This window comes from Colius striatus, chromosome 4 (assembly GCF_028858725.1).
Source record: "Colius striatus isolate bColStr4 chromosome 4, bColStr4.1.hap1, whole genome shotgun sequence".
Classification (NCBI taxonomy): Eukaryota; Metazoa; Chordata; class Aves; order Coliiformes; family Coliidae; genus Colius; species Colius striatus.
The window spans coordinates 41,311,877-41,329,972 of NC_084762.1; the positions used below are offsets into that span (position 1 = coordinate 41,311,877).

At 40.6% G+C, this 18,096-nt stretch overlaps 1 protein-coding gene across 1 annotated transcript; it reads right to left on the bottom strand.

The window, feature by feature from the left end:
• Window positions 1-6,852: 6,852 nt before the first annotated feature.
• Window positions 6,853-10,112, bottom strand: MC5R (melanocortin 5 receptor). Its single transcript, XM_061995146.1, has 3 exons — window positions 10,071-10,112; window positions 9,881-9,991; window positions 6,853-9,070 (listed from the first exon to the last, which is right to left on the bottom strand). The coding sequence occupies exon 3, from the start codon at window positions 8,986-8,988 to the stop codon at window positions 8,011-8,013; it is 978 nt and encodes a 325-aa protein (XP_061851130.1). The 5' UTR covers window positions 8,989-9,070; window positions 9,881-9,991; window positions 10,071-10,112; the 3' UTR covers window positions 6,853-8,010.
• Window positions 10,113-18,096: the final 7,984 nt, after the last annotated feature.

Sequence of the window (18,096 nt, forward strand, 5' to 3'; positions counted from 1 at the left end):
GGATAAATAGTTTGATTTATTAATGAACAATCAGAACTGAGCAGGGAAATGAGAAACAAAACCAAATCTTAAAACACTTCCCCCCACTCCTCCTTCTTCCCAGGACTCTCCTTCCTTTTCCCCCAGTGATACATGGGATGGGGGATGAGGGTTGTGGTCAGTTCATTACAGATGGACTTTGCTGCTGTTTCTTCTCAGGTGGAGGCCCCCTCACACTTCCCATTGCTACAGTCTGGGGTCCTTCCCCATGGGAGACAGTCCCTCATGAACTTCTCTAGCGCGAGTCCTTCCCATGGGCTGCAGTTCCTCATGAACTGCTCCAGCATGGGGCCTCCCACAGGGACAGCTCCTCACACCCTGCCCCAATGTGGGTCATCCACTGGGAGAACAGTCCTTCCTGTACCGACTGCTCCTGCATGAGTCCTTCACAGGATCACAAGTCCTGACAGCAAACCTGCTCTGCTGTGGGGCTCTCTCCACGGACTCCCAGGTCCTGCCAGGAGCCAGCGTGGGCTCACAGCCTCCATGAAAAAGTCAGGAATTTAGATCCTGACCCAAAACCCTTGTAAAACTTTCCAGAAAACAGTTCAGTGCAAACCATAATAAAGAAAAGGCATAATACAAAGATATTAGATATTCCTAAGGTCATTTTTCAGGGTAGGTGAAGTAGGCACAAAGTTTCTTTGCAAAATGCAAAAGACAATAAAAAAGCTACACAACTTACTGTTTGATAAAATTCACTAACTAGAGATAAAAACTAATCTCAGTTTCTTAATGGGTTTTTCTTCTGTTTTGTTGTTATTAATTGGAACATTTATGCAACAGAGTCTCAAAAAAGATCATTTGGTGCCCTTGAAAATCATCTGGAGACACTATACAAAGCTTACAGTTCCAATTCTTGTCTTGCTTTAATCAGGTGTAAAAATCATCTAATTGGAAGGAGTGACAAATCACCATCTGGAGGTAGCTGCACAAATGACATTCTTACTACTCTTCTCAGAGAAATTATGGTTTTCAAGGAGAAATTTGTGTCTGAACTTGGAGTCTCTGATCCTTAGCTATGGATGAGATACATTGTGATGTCTTTCCAGCCTCTGTGGCCAGGATTCCTTCCCATCAAAGGTAGGGAGATGGAAGCTGTGTCCATCAGGTGAGTTCTGCTACAGAGCCGGGATACAGTCAAGGCAGGTACTTGGACCTGGAAACATAAAAGCACTCCTAAGCACCCTATTTTGGCATACATTTTACATGCTAATGTATGCCAAAGCCTTTTCCATTGAAGATGTAAGCTTATTTAGAGAACAGAGTGTGTGTGTTTCTATGACTGTTTGAAGAGAGATAGTTCTTTTCGAGAACTGAGAAGAAAATAATAGAAAACAAAACATGCAGAATCATCTGGCACTGTTTCAGCTATATCTGGATTATCATACACTTATCTGGTTACCCCTGAGCCAGAAAGAATATCTAGATCTAGGAAAACAACATATGGACAACAGGGTATGAATAAACCAGTAGAGAGTAAGTAGGCTAGGATCCTTAGCTGGAAAAGAAAACTTTATAGGTGAGTATAAGGATGCAGGATAATGAATTATACAGGAAAAAATAGTGAGGATCAATTATTTCTCCTCTGCACAATATAAGGACTTAAGGGACATTGAAGAAATGTTCCAAGAAGATGTTTCATAAGAGAAAAAAAAATCATTTTTCCACACAGCATGTCTAAACTGTGAAACTTACTATAACAAGATGTTGCAGGTGAGTATAAAGAGATGCAACAGAGATTAGATAAATTCCACTGAGAAATATTCTTTGAGAGCTATCAGTTACAAAACCATAAACGCAACCTCCTCCAAGAAGTTCTTAAGCTACAGCTTGCTGGAAGCTGTTAAAGATATTCCAGAGGATTACTATGTGCATATCCAGAATTCATATAATTCCCTTAAACAGCTGCTCTTAATTTTGACAGAGATCCTTCTCTCTCAGTGCTCGGTGCAGCCAGTCACAAGTTCCTACAGGTTTTCAGGAAAGCAGCTAAAGAAACTGTTCTAGAGACAGTGCTGAAGGACTGTAAGAATTAAAATTTTACTAGGTAGCATGACAGATGCTAGGAGAACTCTGTTCTGTCACACATTCACTGTCATTTTCAAAAGCTCGGGATGCAAAAGGGGTTTGACATATTTTCTTCAACTTTAGATTTAGACCATTGCTCGTTTGTTCACGGGTGAAGGAAATATGTGAGAAACAAGTTGAAAATTGGAAAGTAGTGTAACAAATAAACAGATAACAAAGAGCAGAAAGATTAGGGAAAGAGAAACTATACATCCTCACATACATTTCATTTGTTGATCTCATCTGTGATTGTACTATATTTGGGAGGACTCATACACATGTAGTCATGTATGTAAATATAGACACACACATACATACCTCAGGTTCTCCTTTTCTGTCCTGTGTGAAGAACAAGATGGATCCAAGATGCACACGACTCAGGATGCAGCACATGATAAGATTAGATAAGGAAGGAAAACATCTCACATAGAGATAACCTACCACAAGGAGATGGCAGCTCCACCATAGCCTGCTTGAATCTTGACAGTGATATGGGGATCCTGTCATGGTTTAAGCGCAGCCAGCAACAAAGCACCACACAATCACTCGTTCCTCCCCACCTCATGCTTGCCATACAGTGACAGAGGTCCCAGAGAGATAGGAGGAGAAAATATAACGAAGACCCTTGTGGATCAAGACAAGGGCAGGGAAGGCTCACTGACAGTTATGGTTCAAGGCAAAACAGACTCCACTACTTGACTTGTGGAAGAAAACAGAATTTTACTCACTTCCACCAAAAACTAGAACAGAGAGAAAGCAAAAATAGAGCAGGATTATGAGAAAAATACAATCAGCCCTTTAAGATCCCATCCCCTCCACTCCTCCCTTCTTCCTAGACTCAGCTCCATGTTCCCTGTATCTCTACCTCCCATCCCCTCATCAGTGCAGGGAGACAGGGAATGGGGGATGTAGTCAGTCCTACACAGATGGTCTCTGCCATTCCTTCCTCCTCAGAGGAGGAGGACTCCTCACATTCTTCCCCTGCTCCAACATGGGTTCCTCCCATGGGATACAGTCCCTAACAAACCTCTCTTGTATCAGTCCTTCCCAAGGGCTGAAGCTCCTCCACAAACTCCTCCAGCTCAGTTCTCCTCTGCGGCACCAAAACTCCAGGCACCTTCTGCTCCAAGGTTATCTCCCCACAGAGTCAAAGCCTCTTCAGAGCACAGTCAGCCCTGGCATGGAGTCCTCTACAAGCTGCTAATAGATGTCAGCTCCATCATTACCGTCTATGGGCTGCGGAGAGACAGTCCCCACTCTGGGATGCAGAGGAGTCACTGCTCTGGCACACCTCCTTCTATTTTTCTTCACTGACCGTAGGGTACACATGGTGTTTCTCTCTCATTCCACTCCTTGAACCACCAACAACGCCTTCTATTTCAGCTGCTTCTTCTTTAAAAGTGATCACAGAGGTGCCCAATTGTCTCAGCCCAAGAGATGGGGAAAGTTTTGAGCAACTTCTTACAGTGGCCACCACTGCAGCCACTTCCTTATTAGCAGAAACAGTTCCACACAAAACCAACACAGATCCTCGTTTCCACATCCAGGTTCCCATATCTTATTCAACCACCCTAACAGGAAGGGCACTGTGCACAGTAACCAATACAGATGAAGACTGGATCTGTCCTTTGCAATCCCTGAAAACAGCAATGGCCACCACAAGCTGTGCAAGGATGTAGCTACCAACAAAAGAAGGGTGTACTACTGCAAGAGAGACAGAGAATCCCCAAAAAGGCTTTGGAGACAAAACAGAATCCTTTGAGATTTCAGAGAGCAAACTGTTTGAGGGCGTTGTTTGTTTTCCCACAGATGTATAAACCTCTTCTACCTCCTTCAAGTTTGTGTGTGCAGGAAATTCCTGTGGTTTCTGCACTTATTTTGCATAGGACTCATGAAATATGCAACTAAAGTCACCAGGGAGCCACTCAGAGGTTTTCTAAGAAGGAAAGCCTGACCAGCAGCAATGTCCACTGACTCTCAAAATCGAGTTGGATACTAGTTGCACAGAAGTTGCAGGCCAGTAGGTTGTAGAGCTAAAAGCAATCTTCCCTCCCAGTCCAGACCCAGAGACAGTACTACTCAGTAGTCAGTCTTTTGTGAGAGACATGCCCTGGAGAAAGACTCAAATTTTCCTAATTCTAATATAAGATAGGAGATTATCCAGGCAATGTCATCATTTGCAGAAGTCAACCTTCAACTTCAGTCTACAAAAGCAAGCAAGTAACATATGAAGTACTCCAGTGTAATCTGGAGCAGAGCAACTTGTCTACCATCAGCCACCCTTTGCATTATTATAGGCTAAAGAATAGTCTTCTGCTTCAGTAAAAAAAATCTAGTGCAGCCAGAAATGTCAGTGTTTTTCTGTTTTTTTGTATTCTCCCTGCTCCTATTAGTCTACTTAAAATGAACATGAGAGTATTGAAGTCAATCCCACCTGGACAGCAGTGAATTCAGAATAATTTAAAAATGCTGACAGACAAGTCAGAATCATAGAATGGTAGGGTTGGAAGGGACCTTTAGAGATCATCTAGTCCAACCCCGCTGCCGAAGCAGGTCAGTTTATATCAGGTCGCATAGGGACATGTCCAGGTAGGTCTTGAAAACTTCCAAGGAAGGAGACTCCACAACTCCTCTGGGCAGCCTGTGCCAGGGCTCCCTCACTCTCACAGTGGAATATTTTTTTCTTATATTTAAGTGGAACTTTTTGTGTTCCACCTTCATCCCATTATCCCTTGTCCTATTGCTAGCTACTATACAAAAAAGAGATGTCCCAACCTCCTGACATCCACCATTTAGATATTTGTCAATATTAATGAGAGCCCCCCTCAGTCATCTCTTCTCCAGACTAAACAGCCCCAGTTCCCGCAGCCTTTCCTCATATGAAAGATGTTCCAGTCCCCTGATCATCTTGGTGGCCCTGCTCTGGAGACTCTCCAGAAGTTCTCTGTCCCTCTTGAGCTAAGAAGCCCAGAACTGGACACAGGACTCAAGATGAGGCTTCACCAGGTTATGGACAGGAATAGTGTGATTTGAGCTTCTTTACAATGACCAGACTTAAATGATTGGCAGTGTAAGCAAGAATAGTATCACTAGCTGTGGTGACATGGTGCAATGACAGTCTAGCAGTTCATTTCTTCATGACTGTCTTTTGACAGCAAATTTCGTACTTATGCAATGCTTGCTTGTCCCAATTTATTAGAATATTTAGTGCTTTCCAAGCTCTGGTAGAATTGAAAGCATGTTAAATCTTGCTTTTATACAGCAAACTAAATGGGAGGAAAAAAAAAAAAAAGATTAAAACATACCATGGTCTCACAGACACATGGATTTTACATGCATTTCCATAGTGTAAACAGCCTTTTTTTGCAGGAACTGCCCTAACTTGTTACTGAAAATACTTGCCTTTCCATCTTTTGTAGTTTTAGCTCCCACCTCTAAAGTTTATAATGAAGTTGTGATGCTGACATATAGGAACATAGATATGAATGTAAATATGTTTTATTAGTCTGCAGTTCTCTTTCAGAATGTTTCTTAATAAGGTATCTGTTTAAACTGAGAAGTGAAATCCTGTAATGCAACACTTCCTCTGTGAATAATCTATGATGTTAAGTGGACACTCTATAATGACTAACAAATAATAGTGTTTTTTTCCAGCAATTCAGTTTAATAGTTTATACATCAAATAAACTTACAACAAAAAAAAAGTAAGTTACAATTCAAGAAAATACCCAAAGCTATTACAGTTTTGCCTTCCTCTGTTGATTTACACTTATGTACAAGACTGTCTTATTTGCAATACCCAGTGAAGACTTAGTGATTTATTTACAACATCAGCTGGTGTCTTTCACTATGCAATTTGACTTTCTCCTTTTTTTGTTTACATTCATGTTAGTAAAAGCCCACTCTTAGGTGTCATTTATGGATAAGGTTAAGAGGTGAACTGTAATAAAGCAAGATTCTCACTACCAGCCACAAAGATATCTTCTGAAATTCCATTTTCAGATACAGCTGAAGGAAGATGCCAGCACCATTATATTTACAGTCAACATTATACAGTGTTTTCACTGATCATAACATTCCCACTAATGTCAGAGGGAGATTTGTATGAGTTGAAGGCAATATATATATATTTAAGGTGCAGTAGACAAAAGGTAAAACTCTGGTGCTAAAGGTGTACCGTACTTATCGAGCCAGAGACCTCCAAATGTAGACACAAAGTACACTACCTTTCTAAATGTGTCGAGTAAAATCTTTTACAATTCTTCTTACACAAAAGGTTAAATTAAGAGGTGAAAAAAAAAGATAATTTTGTCATAATAAGCAAAACTGCTTTGTAGAATCACAAATAACTTGGGTTGGAAGGGACCTGTGGAGGTCATCTATACCTATAGTTCTGAATATCTCCAAGGATGGAGACTCCACTGGCATCTGTTCCAAAGTTTGACAACCCTTATGGTAAAAAAAAATTTCCTAAGACCTGATCAGAATTTCCACCCTGAAGGTATAACCAAAGGCCCAGTTTTAGAGCATATCTCAACCACGTATAACAATAGTTACTCTCTCAGGTTTTGGAAGAAATATTTCATTTTTCCAAGCTATTTTCTGACATCTAGTCAGTAGGCTACCACTTCTTTAAATATTTTCATAGCTCATATCTCAGTGAAAGATATGTACTGTTCATTTGCATCAGGAAATCAATGCTACAGTTGCACTCCACCTCCGATAAACATAGTATTTTGCACATTACATAGCTGTTGCAGAACAGCATATTTATGAGAGCATGACTAAATGCAAATTACTCACACAAAAAGCATGAGGGTTTCACCTTAGAATTCTCTCAACAAAGACAAAACTGCTTGTTTGGGGACCAAATATTAGCAATCCCCGTTATAGCAACTGTGCCTGAGGTTTTGAAATGCCTGTTTTGCCATTGCCTACTATGCCTTGTGATCATCAGCCTTGGTTTTTTTGCTCAGTTTGAAAGATGCAATCTACACTACAGTTTCCTCTAGTAACAAGAGCTATTTCTAGCTGAAATGCTTTTCTAATGTCTGTATAAAGGCAGCCACTTACTCAGTCTTCTATCTCCACAAAATAGTATATGACTATCTAGAGACCATGTACTCTTTTCTTCCCTGGTCCTTGTGAATAAAGAAAGCAAACTAAAATCAGCTTATGCTTCAACTTCAGCCTTAAAAACCACCTATGCTACATCTTACTCCACAGTGATAAGAACACAAATAGTCAGATATGACAAAGTATGGTATCCACCGTGGAAAATCTCATGATAACACTGTCCTCTTACATAATATATATTTTATGACAGTAACAGTCATGACTGGAATACAAGACTGACAATATGTGAGTATATATTGGTCATAACTGTTAAGCAAAGTATATAAACCCTGATAATCTGATTCTTCTCCGATTTTATGTCTTCAGAAGGAAATACCAAAAAAAAATAGGTTCATTCTATGAATCAAAATAAGTCACACTGCATCTATCTATTCTTTCTTGACAAAGAATATCAAGAGGAACACAAAATGAGAAGCTGATGGGCTCGTTTGCATGGCAGGTCACACTCGTTGCATTTAGCAGAAAGAAAAATAAAGCTTTCCCTGTATAGTCCTCTTATAAGATCCAGTCTTCAGTAGGGTAAATGCGATTCAAAAAATTCTTTCTCCCCGTAATACAGATCCACTGAGTCGCTCCTACCACCAGTATGAGAAAGGTGTGTGGAGAGAAAGAAGGGTAAAATCACATATTAAAAAGTGCTTTCTGATTGCTGTAGAAATCAAGACAGTTCAACGGAGAAAGGTACTTCATAGGCATTTCTGCAAAATCACAAGATGTGGGGAGATGTTGCATTTCCATTCTCTTCTCTGGTTTGGTTTTGGTTTCTTAACACTTGTTTAATAACCCACAGAGCATTCTCAGGCCATAACAACAAATTATCTCCTTGAAAGTCTTCCTCATTTCCTGACTACGAAAGGCATAGATCAAGGGATCAATCATGGAGTTGCACATAATGAGAATGAGGTACATGTTGAAGTGAGACATGAAACAAACACAGTAGAGATTTTGAGGGCAGGATATCATCAGGATGAGATGAAGGAAGAATGGAGCCCAGCAAACAATGAAGATGCCAAGGAGCATGGTCAGAGTGATGGCTCCTTTCATGCTAGTTCTTTGACGGACGGAGTTGTAACCAGGCAAAGCAGCTATTTTCTTCACGTGAGTGCGAGCTAAGAGGAACATATGGATGTATAGCGAGACCATGAGGAACAACATGGTAAAAAACATAGTGATGAGACAAATGATCACATAAGTTGATTCATAATAAAGAATGAAGATAATGCCACAGCCTGTGCAAAAGGTCCAGATGCATGCAATAATAAGCCCTGATCTTTTCACTGTCATGATATTGTGATAACGCAGGGCATAGAAGATAGTGATATACCTGTCTACTGCTATAGCCAGCAAACTGCACATGGAAGCCACCACAGATATGCAGATCATTGAATCAAAGACATTGTCTATATGACGGACAAAGGCATCTTCTATAATTACATGTCTATTGTTTATTAAGTATATTGTTATGGTCTCCCAAGCATTAGACACACTAACCAGCATATCAGCCACTGCTAAACTGCAAACAAAAAAATACATGGGTGAATGCAAGTTCTTGTTCTTAATTATTGCACATATAACTAAAATATTTTCAAGGAGGCTTACAATGCCTAGAGTTAGGAACACCTCAGCCGCAATGATCACTTGCTCACATGGTGAAGACTTGCTCTTGACAGTAGGCACAGTAAAGTTGCTACCAAAGGCACTCAGGTTCAGTTCAGAAATATATAGTTGAGAGGATATGTTCATCTCTAGAAGTAAGCACGTTCTATTCCTTCTGAGGGATTTACCAAGGAGTGCAGTAAATGCATTTTCCAAAAGGCAGAAGACCCTGCCAAGAAAAATATAGCATGACAAGAACAAGCAGAAGTTGACAAACAAGTATCAGCCTGTTCTAATTTGGCTGCTATACATTCTGCCTCTTCCACACCATATTCCTCTACTGATTCTAAATTAACCTCCGATTGCTTCAGAGTTTTTCTACTCTCCTTTCTGAAAAATTAAACCCACAAACTAATAAAGAGATTTGTGTACTCTGCATTCATAGCTTTGTTTATTCTACTCCATCCCCTAGAAATGAACACAACGTCCTGAAGATTCTGATGAATACCAAACAAAAGTTTTCAAAGTCTGAATTATCAAACCCCAGAAATGTAGCAGAGTGTAGTGTTGAATACAATATATATGTTTGAATTATTGCCACAATTAAGAATTTAAAATTTTCAGTAAAATATTTAAATGTTTTAATGACCTTTGTACTTCTTAAGTTCACATGAATTGTGTTATAAACAGTTTATATGTGCAATACTAAAATGACCAGTTAAAGAGCAGTGTTAAACACTTAACCAAGGCAAATTCATGCATTTCAGGATACACTAAGGGTACAGAATTGGTATGGGTGGAATTCTGTCATAAAAATAAGTTTTCTATCCTAGATCACAAGTCTTTTATTCAATGCTCTTCTGGTAAAGACAATATTCAAAGCAAGTTGTAAGCCATCAGATTCTTAATAAGAGGAACACTTAAAGCTGATTGTCAGTGACTTGTTGCAAATACAATCCAAAGCATATTAAGCTAAATAATTTTCCATTTTTAAAAGTATCTGTTTATTTGAAATCAAGAATTAACTGTAGCTATTTACCAGATCTGCTCCTTCAGCTTGTCTTTCTCTTCATTGCCTGCAACCTTTCCTCCAGATAGCAGAAGTTTCAGCCCCTCTCCTCACCCGACATCTGGGGCTGGAGACCCTTTGCTGGGAACAGATGATAAAAATAGAAGAAAAGGAATGAGTAAATCCATAGACTAAAGCTGATCACGTATAAATTACTTACTGTGCAACTGCCTTTTTATAGACCTCAAGCAATAACGACTTCAGTACCCAAACTGTGGCTCCTCCTCCCCTTCTTTGCCCCTCTGAACTTCAATTTCCAGATTTTGTTAGCAAAGGCTTGGGGTTTTACCACCATCTAGTGGCCTTCTCTTGTCTTTCTAACTGAACAGCGATTCTGACCTAAAATTTACTATCAGCTTTTTATGTTAAAGAAGGAAATGCATTAGGCATGCTCCTTTCAAAAAAAGTTCCTTCTCTTTTTTTCTCTGCTGTTGCAAGTACTCAGTGACAATAAGTTCATGCTGCAATAGTACGCCAAAAGACCTGAGAGCAGAAGACTGTTGAGTGGGAGGCTTATTACTGTTATAAGCATTTGTCTTATATTAACAGTTAAAATTTTGCAAGAATAAGAACCACACCGTTACAAAACTCAGAGAACGCACAGTCAAGCCCATCACACTGCTAACAGAAAATATAACTCAAGCATTTTTTATGAAAACATAGAAGAAACAAATTATTGTGTTCTGGTCCCCTTGTTAGCATAGTTATTTTGATGCAGAAATCGAGGGAGTACAGAGTGCATCATGCCAGAAGCCAGGGCTTCCCCAGCTGGATGTACGTTCCCCTAGACTTCTCAAAGTCTAAGAGCTGGTAAACTCAGGGCTCACTATTCCAGTAACCTCTATAGCTCTAGCAGTCAGGCAGACAATGCTCATTCTGGGCCTTACCCAAAAGGTGGCAAAATCAATGTGAGTATTTTCTTTAGCAAATGGGCTCTGCTTCTGCTTGCAGACTGACAAATGCAAAGCACACACCTTCCTGATGCTGCCAAATGCCCTTTACGTTATATACTAACAGTCAAATACCATGCAGGATTTGAAGTTAACTTGAGATAAAATTCTCTACCTCTCTGAAACACGACCTTTCCTCAAATTAGGAGGTTGCGGTGTTTTTGTGGTACATAACAGCTTCAAACGCTTATTTTTTAACCTATAGAATTTTTCTTAAACTATTTCCACTAAGCAAAACAAACTCCTGTGCCATTTTTGTGTTTTCAGTGTTCAGATAAAGTTTATTTTTATAATGCAGCTAAATCCATATCTCTGATTATTATATTCCACAGAAGCTTCCTTTACCATTACTACTAGTTTCACTCTAGGGAGCTGAAAGACCTGGGCCTATGTACAAATAGTCCCTTTACCAAAGAAGATAGTGAAAAGCATTTTTATTTGACTAAAATGTCTCCTGTAGCATTTTGTTATAGTCTGGAGATAAATTTTGCATATCTCTTCTTCCCACTACCAGAACAAGAATTTAGATCATCACAGACTAGAGGTAGCAAACTATGCTTAAGTGCAGCTGTTAGTTCTGAGCAGACAATGCCAGCCAGTGAACAGCAATAGACCCTGCTGTATCTCACCTGTCTGCATGCCAAATCCAAGCTCATAGTTCTTTGCTATGAAGAGAGAATGACCATGTGCAGTTCCCTTTATGTTCTTTAATGTAAAGCATGTTTGAGTTCTCATAGGTTATCTTTAGTTAATCTACCTTAGCTATCTTTAGTGATCTTTTGCATAGTTTTTTATTTTCCCATTGCAGACTCTGGAAATCCTAAATATCTAAAAGTAAAATTTCACTACTTTCAGTGTTCCTATATCTAGCAAGAACTGTGCAGACGTTATGCTCTTTCCACTTTCAGTTATTTCTCTGGCAGTATTCTTTGTTGCTGCTGTTGTTGTTTCTTACAGTCTCTTTTTAAACTCTGTCTTCCAGTTTACAAATTCTTCCGTATGTTCAAAGAAAGTTCTTTGCAGCCCAGATTAGATGCCTTCACAGTTCTCACTATATCTGATAGGACTTAACAGGCCAGCTGATTACAAGAAAGAAATCACTATGCACAGTTTGACTATTATTCCTTAGAGTAATGCCAGGTCTCTCACATAGAAATTATCAATCAGCCTTCAGATTCCTCTTCCACAAGCCAGAAGAACCCTAGTGTAAGAGTGTATGCTAGACAAAGAACCTCCCTTATCTACAGAGCACGCATAGGAATTACCTGCTTGGAAACTGGGGTGGTGATATAGATGTAGTTTGTTTATGTTAGAGGATGAAATGAAAAAAAAATACTTTTTTTTCAGAAAAAGAGACTTTTTTTCATTATATTGTTGCAGTAAACAGCTATAGGCATTTTAGTTTGATAAGCAAGTAACTGTAGAGACATCCAATTAGCAGTGGATGGAGGCATGCAGGTGAGTTATAAGGAATGTAGGTAAAGGATCATGGGAGTAGATCTTTGGATTCTCTTGGGAAGAATTCAAGAGTGGCTTCACCTTCCAGGTGAAGGACTTCTGACTGAATTGGCTGGTTTTTCAGATGTTCATGATCTTGGTGTTCAGTTTCCTTGTTTATTCAGGTAAATAAATAATCTATCTCTACAGATAAGTTGGCTCTCAGTGTTTACCAAAGCTACAGAGACCATGTCTGGACTGCCAGATGTGCAGTCCCTGCAAATGGGACTTCGTGCATAGTAAAACCTGTGTTGGTATTTCACTATTAGGCTGTATCAACATAGCATAGGATCTAATCCCTTGACTGCACACATAGTAGGCAACCTAAGGAATATACTGAAGGCCATGTTCTGTTCTCAGACCACCATTTTCTTTCCACAGATGGAATGTGGAAGAGAGGTTGGACTTAGGAGCTTGGGGTGTTGGTGAACAGATCTCCCTGCAGTGTAAAAACAAGCACAGCCGAGTTGTACAGCAAGAAGCCTGGATCTGGAGCCCTTGGGAGCTCCCGGAGCTTCCAACGTCCATGGTTATCCCAGAAGGGATGTTAAAACGTATCTTAGCAAAAGATGGTTTGCTCTGTACTTCATGGAACATCCTATCTAGTGTAGAAAAATTCCAACTTTTTAAAGTCTCGGTTCCACTGAACTCCCCAAGAGTTTGCTTTGGGCTCCAGGCAAAAAAAGATTGGAAGTGCCCTGAACGACATCAATGAACATTAAAAAAATAAAAGTAAAATATTATTCCAGCAGAGAAAGAGCATGTTTTGGTCCCATGCCATTTCTTTCCATTGTGAAGCAGTGAGGAAAAAAAAAGAAAAAAAAAAAAAAAAAAAAAAGAAAGCTGCTCCAGTCACACATCTGCCTCACAGACTTCATCAGTGACCAGACTGGGAGCTATGACAACATCACTGACAGAAACACTAAGCCTCTGCCACCAGCATCACTGGCCATCATGCCAAAAATCCCTTTGTCCAGCACATCCTCTGGGAGAGGAAAGGCTGTGACTACCTTGACCCTTAGGCTGAGCTACATCATGTCATTACGTGCAAGGAATTCCACCCTGCCTTCATGGCAGCAAGATGCTGATATTATCAACGAAAGCATAACTGAGGTCAATGATATTCATTTGGTACTCAGAAGGTGAGACTGAGGGGCGTATCTCATTAATATTTACAAGTACTTAAAAAGTAAATACCAAGAAGATGGGGCAACACTTTTTTCTGTAGTGTCCAGTGATAGGAAAAGAGGTAATGGAAAAAAGTTGGAACACCAAATGTTCCACTTAAACTTAAGAAAAAATTTCTTTACTGTGAGAGTGAGGGAGCCCTGGCACAGGCTCCCCAGAAAGGTTGTGAAGTCTCCTTCTCTGGAGGTTTTCCAAACCCTCCTGTACATGTTCCTGTGCCACCTGGTCTAGGTGGACCGGCTTGAGCAGGCTAGATGATCTTTAGAAGTCCCTTCCAACTCCTTCCATTCTGTGATTCTATGATTCTGTGGTACAACAGCGCCCCTAAGGACGTTTCTGTAAGAGGTTATTACACCCAGAAGGATGTTGGTATTAATCTGTGCTAACCTTATCAGGTTTATAGAAGCATTTTAATGATGCTAATACAAATCTGCCCGACTTGGCTAGCACTAATACATTGAAGCAACTTAATTCAAGTGTCTTTCTGTAGCTATTTTTATCTATTTGATGAAAATACATTTGTCCTTCATAACATATCTTGGGATTGGTGCTTTATAAAATCTTCTTTTTCTACTCCTTACCTATGCTGTCATTAGTATAGTATTTCAGAGCCACAGACATGCTCTCATAATGCTATAAGAGACAACCCATGGATCACCAAGAGTGAAGACGGTGAATTTCTCTACATTTGAATCACATAACAAATGTTCTCTAACTTCTCATACTAAGAAAACTCTTTCTTTTGATCTCTATAATGAGTAGCTTTGACTGAGCCCCATTCAGGTCCTAACTGTTACTTCTACAGTGTTACCATCCAGTTAGACTTTAATAAAAGGAGGTAATTAACTGAGATTAAAAAATAAAAGACATCAGTACTTCCTGTCCTTAAATTAAAAAGCTGGATGTAACAGTGATACTATCTCTGTAGTTCATTCCCATCTCCTGTCCTTTACCTGAAAGTCTAAAAGTTCAGCTTTGAAGTAAGTAGTGGTATAGAAAATACACTTTTTTACATTGTGGCTCTAATCTTTAAATCAACACATGAACATTTTTTGAAGGAGGAATTATAGAAAAGCAAGACTTTTCTGTGAAAAGGCATTTTCTGGGGAAAAATTTTTTAAAAAGACATCAAAATACCATGTAAATTGTGTCTTGGCAAAGGGTAAGATAAGCCATATATAGAATGACTTCTGTTCTTCATCTCTTTTACCTGAGTCCATCAAAATAGTCTGAAGATAATCTCTGGACGTGCTCACTTAGCACCTACCAGAGGTGCAACTCACATCAGAGTAGAAAGCTGAGAAAGATGCAATACAATATAAAAGGCATTTTAGAAAGACATATCCAAAGAAGGTAAATTTGACGATGTCATAATTAGCTCTCTAAACTGTAAAAGGGTAATATGAGGCTCAGTAATGGAATCATCCCCTAATGTTTGTTAGAGCATGGGTCAGCAGTACAGATCTCATGAATTATACACAAGAGCTAGCTGTAGATTCCACAAAACACAGATGACCGTGACAGAAAGGAGAGGTAAAACAATAACAGGCAAACAGACTGGGGAAAAACAAAACAAAACCCACTTACCAGTGTCTTATTGCATACTAAAACCAAAAGAATTTCTTACTAGATCACAGAGAAAATTTAATATGTGTTTATCCATTAGTGTAATTCTCAAAATAAAGTGCTACTTTAATAACATATTGTGAGACATTCCATGTCTCATTTGTTTGTTTGTTTCATATACTGCTTGTGCACAACAATATCTATATTTTAATATAAAATGCTGGTATTGTATAATTCAGCTCCTCAATGAGACTTTGATGTTTAAATGTTTTAACTTTATTAGAGTGACCACAGGCAATTCAGTGGAAGCTGATGTATAATACCGAATCTTCAGTAAATCATATTCTAATAGTGAGCAGAAAAACCCTGGATACTGTTTTCAGAATAGAAGAGAATCAAATCATAGAATCTTTAGATTGGAAAACACCTTTAATATCATTGAGTCCAACCACTAACCTCACATTGCCAAGCCCATCACTAAACTAAACCATGTCCCTCAGCACATCACCTCTGTGTCTTTTAAATATCTCCAGAGATGGTGACTCCAATATCTCCCTGGGCAGCCTATTGCAACGCTTAATAACCCTCTCAGTGAAAAAGTTGTTCCTCATTACACAATCACAGAATAGTAGGAGTTGGAAAGAACCTCTAAAGATCACCTAGTCCAATCCCCCTGCTAAAGCAAGTCCACCTAGATCAGGCCACACAGGAACGTGTCCAGGAAGGTTTGGAAAGTCTCCAGAGAAGGAGACTCCACATCCACCCTGGGCAGCCTGTGCCAGGGTTCCCTCACTCTTAGAGTAAAGCTTTTCCTTAAGTGGGATTTCTTGTGCTCCAGCTTTTGTCCATTACCACTTATCACTGGACACCACGGAAAAAAGAGCCGCCCCATTCTCTTGACATGTACCTCTTACATCATTCTAAATATCAATGAGATCCCCCTGCAGTCTCCTCTTCTCTAGACTAAACAGACTCAGTTCCAGCAGCCTTTCCTCTCAAGGAAGATGTTCCAATCCCCTGATCATCTTGGTGGTCCAGTGCTGGACTCTCTCCAGAAGTCCTCTGTCTCTCTTGAGCTGGGGGGTCCAGAACTGGACACAGGACTCCAGATGAGGCCTCACCAGGACAGAGGAGACGGGGAGTAGAACCTCCCTCGACCTACTGGACACTCATTGCATCCCAGGATGCCATTGGTCTTCTTGGCCACGAGGGCACATTGCTGGCTCATGGTTAGTTTGTTATCAACCAGGACTCTCTTTGCAGAGCTGCTCTCCAACAGGTCAGTCCCCAGCTTGTACTGGTGCATGGGGTTGTTGCTTCCCAGATGCAGGACTCTGCACTTGTCCTTGTTGAACCTCATGAGGTTCCTCTCTGCCCAACTCTCAAGCCAGTTGAGATCCCACTGAATGGCAGCACAGCCTTCTGGTGAATCAGCCAGTCCTCCCAGTTTGGTGTCATCAGCAAACTTGCTGAGGGCACACTCTTTCCCCTCATCCAGGTCATTGATGATGACGTTAAACAAGACTGGCCTCAGAACCGATCCCTGTGGAACTCCACTGGCCACAGGCCTCCAACTCGATTCTGTGCCATTGATCACCACCCTCTGGGTTCTGTCAGCTCTCGATCCACCTCACTGTCCACTCATCCAAGCCACGCTGTCTGAGCTTTCCTATGAGGATGTAATGGGAGAGTGTCAAAAGCCTTGCTGAAGCCAAATCTGATGACATCCACTACTCTCCTCATCTAGCCAGCCAGTTATGATCTCATAGAAGGCTATCAAGTTGGCCAAACAAGCTCATCCCTTGGTGAATTCATGTTGAGTCCCTCTGATAACCATCTTTTCCTTCATGTATTCAGAGATGACATCCAGGATGAGCTGTTTCATTACCTTTCCAGGGATGGAGGTGAGGCTGAACGGCCTGTAGTTTCTTGGGTCTCCCTTCTTGCCTTTTTTTTGAAGACTGGAGTGACATTGGCCTTTCTCCAGTCCTCAGGCACCTCCCAGTCCTCCATGAAAAATGATGGAGAGTGGTTTAGCAATATCATCAGCAGCTCCCTCAGCACTTGTAGATGCATCCCATTAGGTCCCATAGATTTATGGGTGTTAAGCTTGCCCAACAGGTCTCAAACCCCATCCTCATTCACCAAGGGAAAGTCTTTCGTTCTCCAGACTGTCCTACTGTCCTTGATAGACTGGGCTTCCCAAGGGCCGGCCTTGGCAGTGAAGACTGAGGCAAAGAAGGCATCCAGGAGTTCTGCTTTCTCTGCATCTTCCATCACCAGGGGACCCTCTTTGTTCATCGGTGGGTTTACATTCTCCTTAACCTTTCTTTTGCTGCTGATGTATTTGAAAAAGCCCTTCTTGTTTTCTTTTACTTCCCTTGCCAGGTTTAATTCCAAAAGGGCTTTGGCCTTTCTGCTTTCGTCCCTCTAGCAACGTTCCTGTACTCTTCCCAAGCAACCAGGCTTTCTTCTCTTTCAGTCATTCCAGTAATACCTTTGTTCATCCGTGGAGACCTCCTGCCTTCTTCTCCCACTTTTCTACACATGGGGACACATTGACTCTGGGCTTGGAGGAAGTGGCGCTTGAAGATTTACCAAGTTTCTTGAGCACTTCTATCATCTAGAATCCTGTCCCATGATATTCTTCAAAGCAGGTCTTTGAAGAGGCCAAAGTCAGCAATCCTGAAGTCTAGGGTCACAATCCTGCTTGATGTCCTGCTGCTTCCACACAGGATCTTGAACTCCATCATCTCATGGTTGCTGCAGCCAAGGCTGCCTCCAATCTTCCCATACTCAACCAGACCTTCTTTATTTGTCAGCACAAGGTCCAGCAGCATACCTCTCCCTGTTGTCTTCACTTGTGACAGGACATTGTCATCAACATTCTGTAGGAACCTCTTGGGTTGTGTGTGCTTGGCTGAGTGGCTTTGACAGCAAATATCAGGGTGATTGAGTCCTCCATGAGGACCAGGGATTGTGATT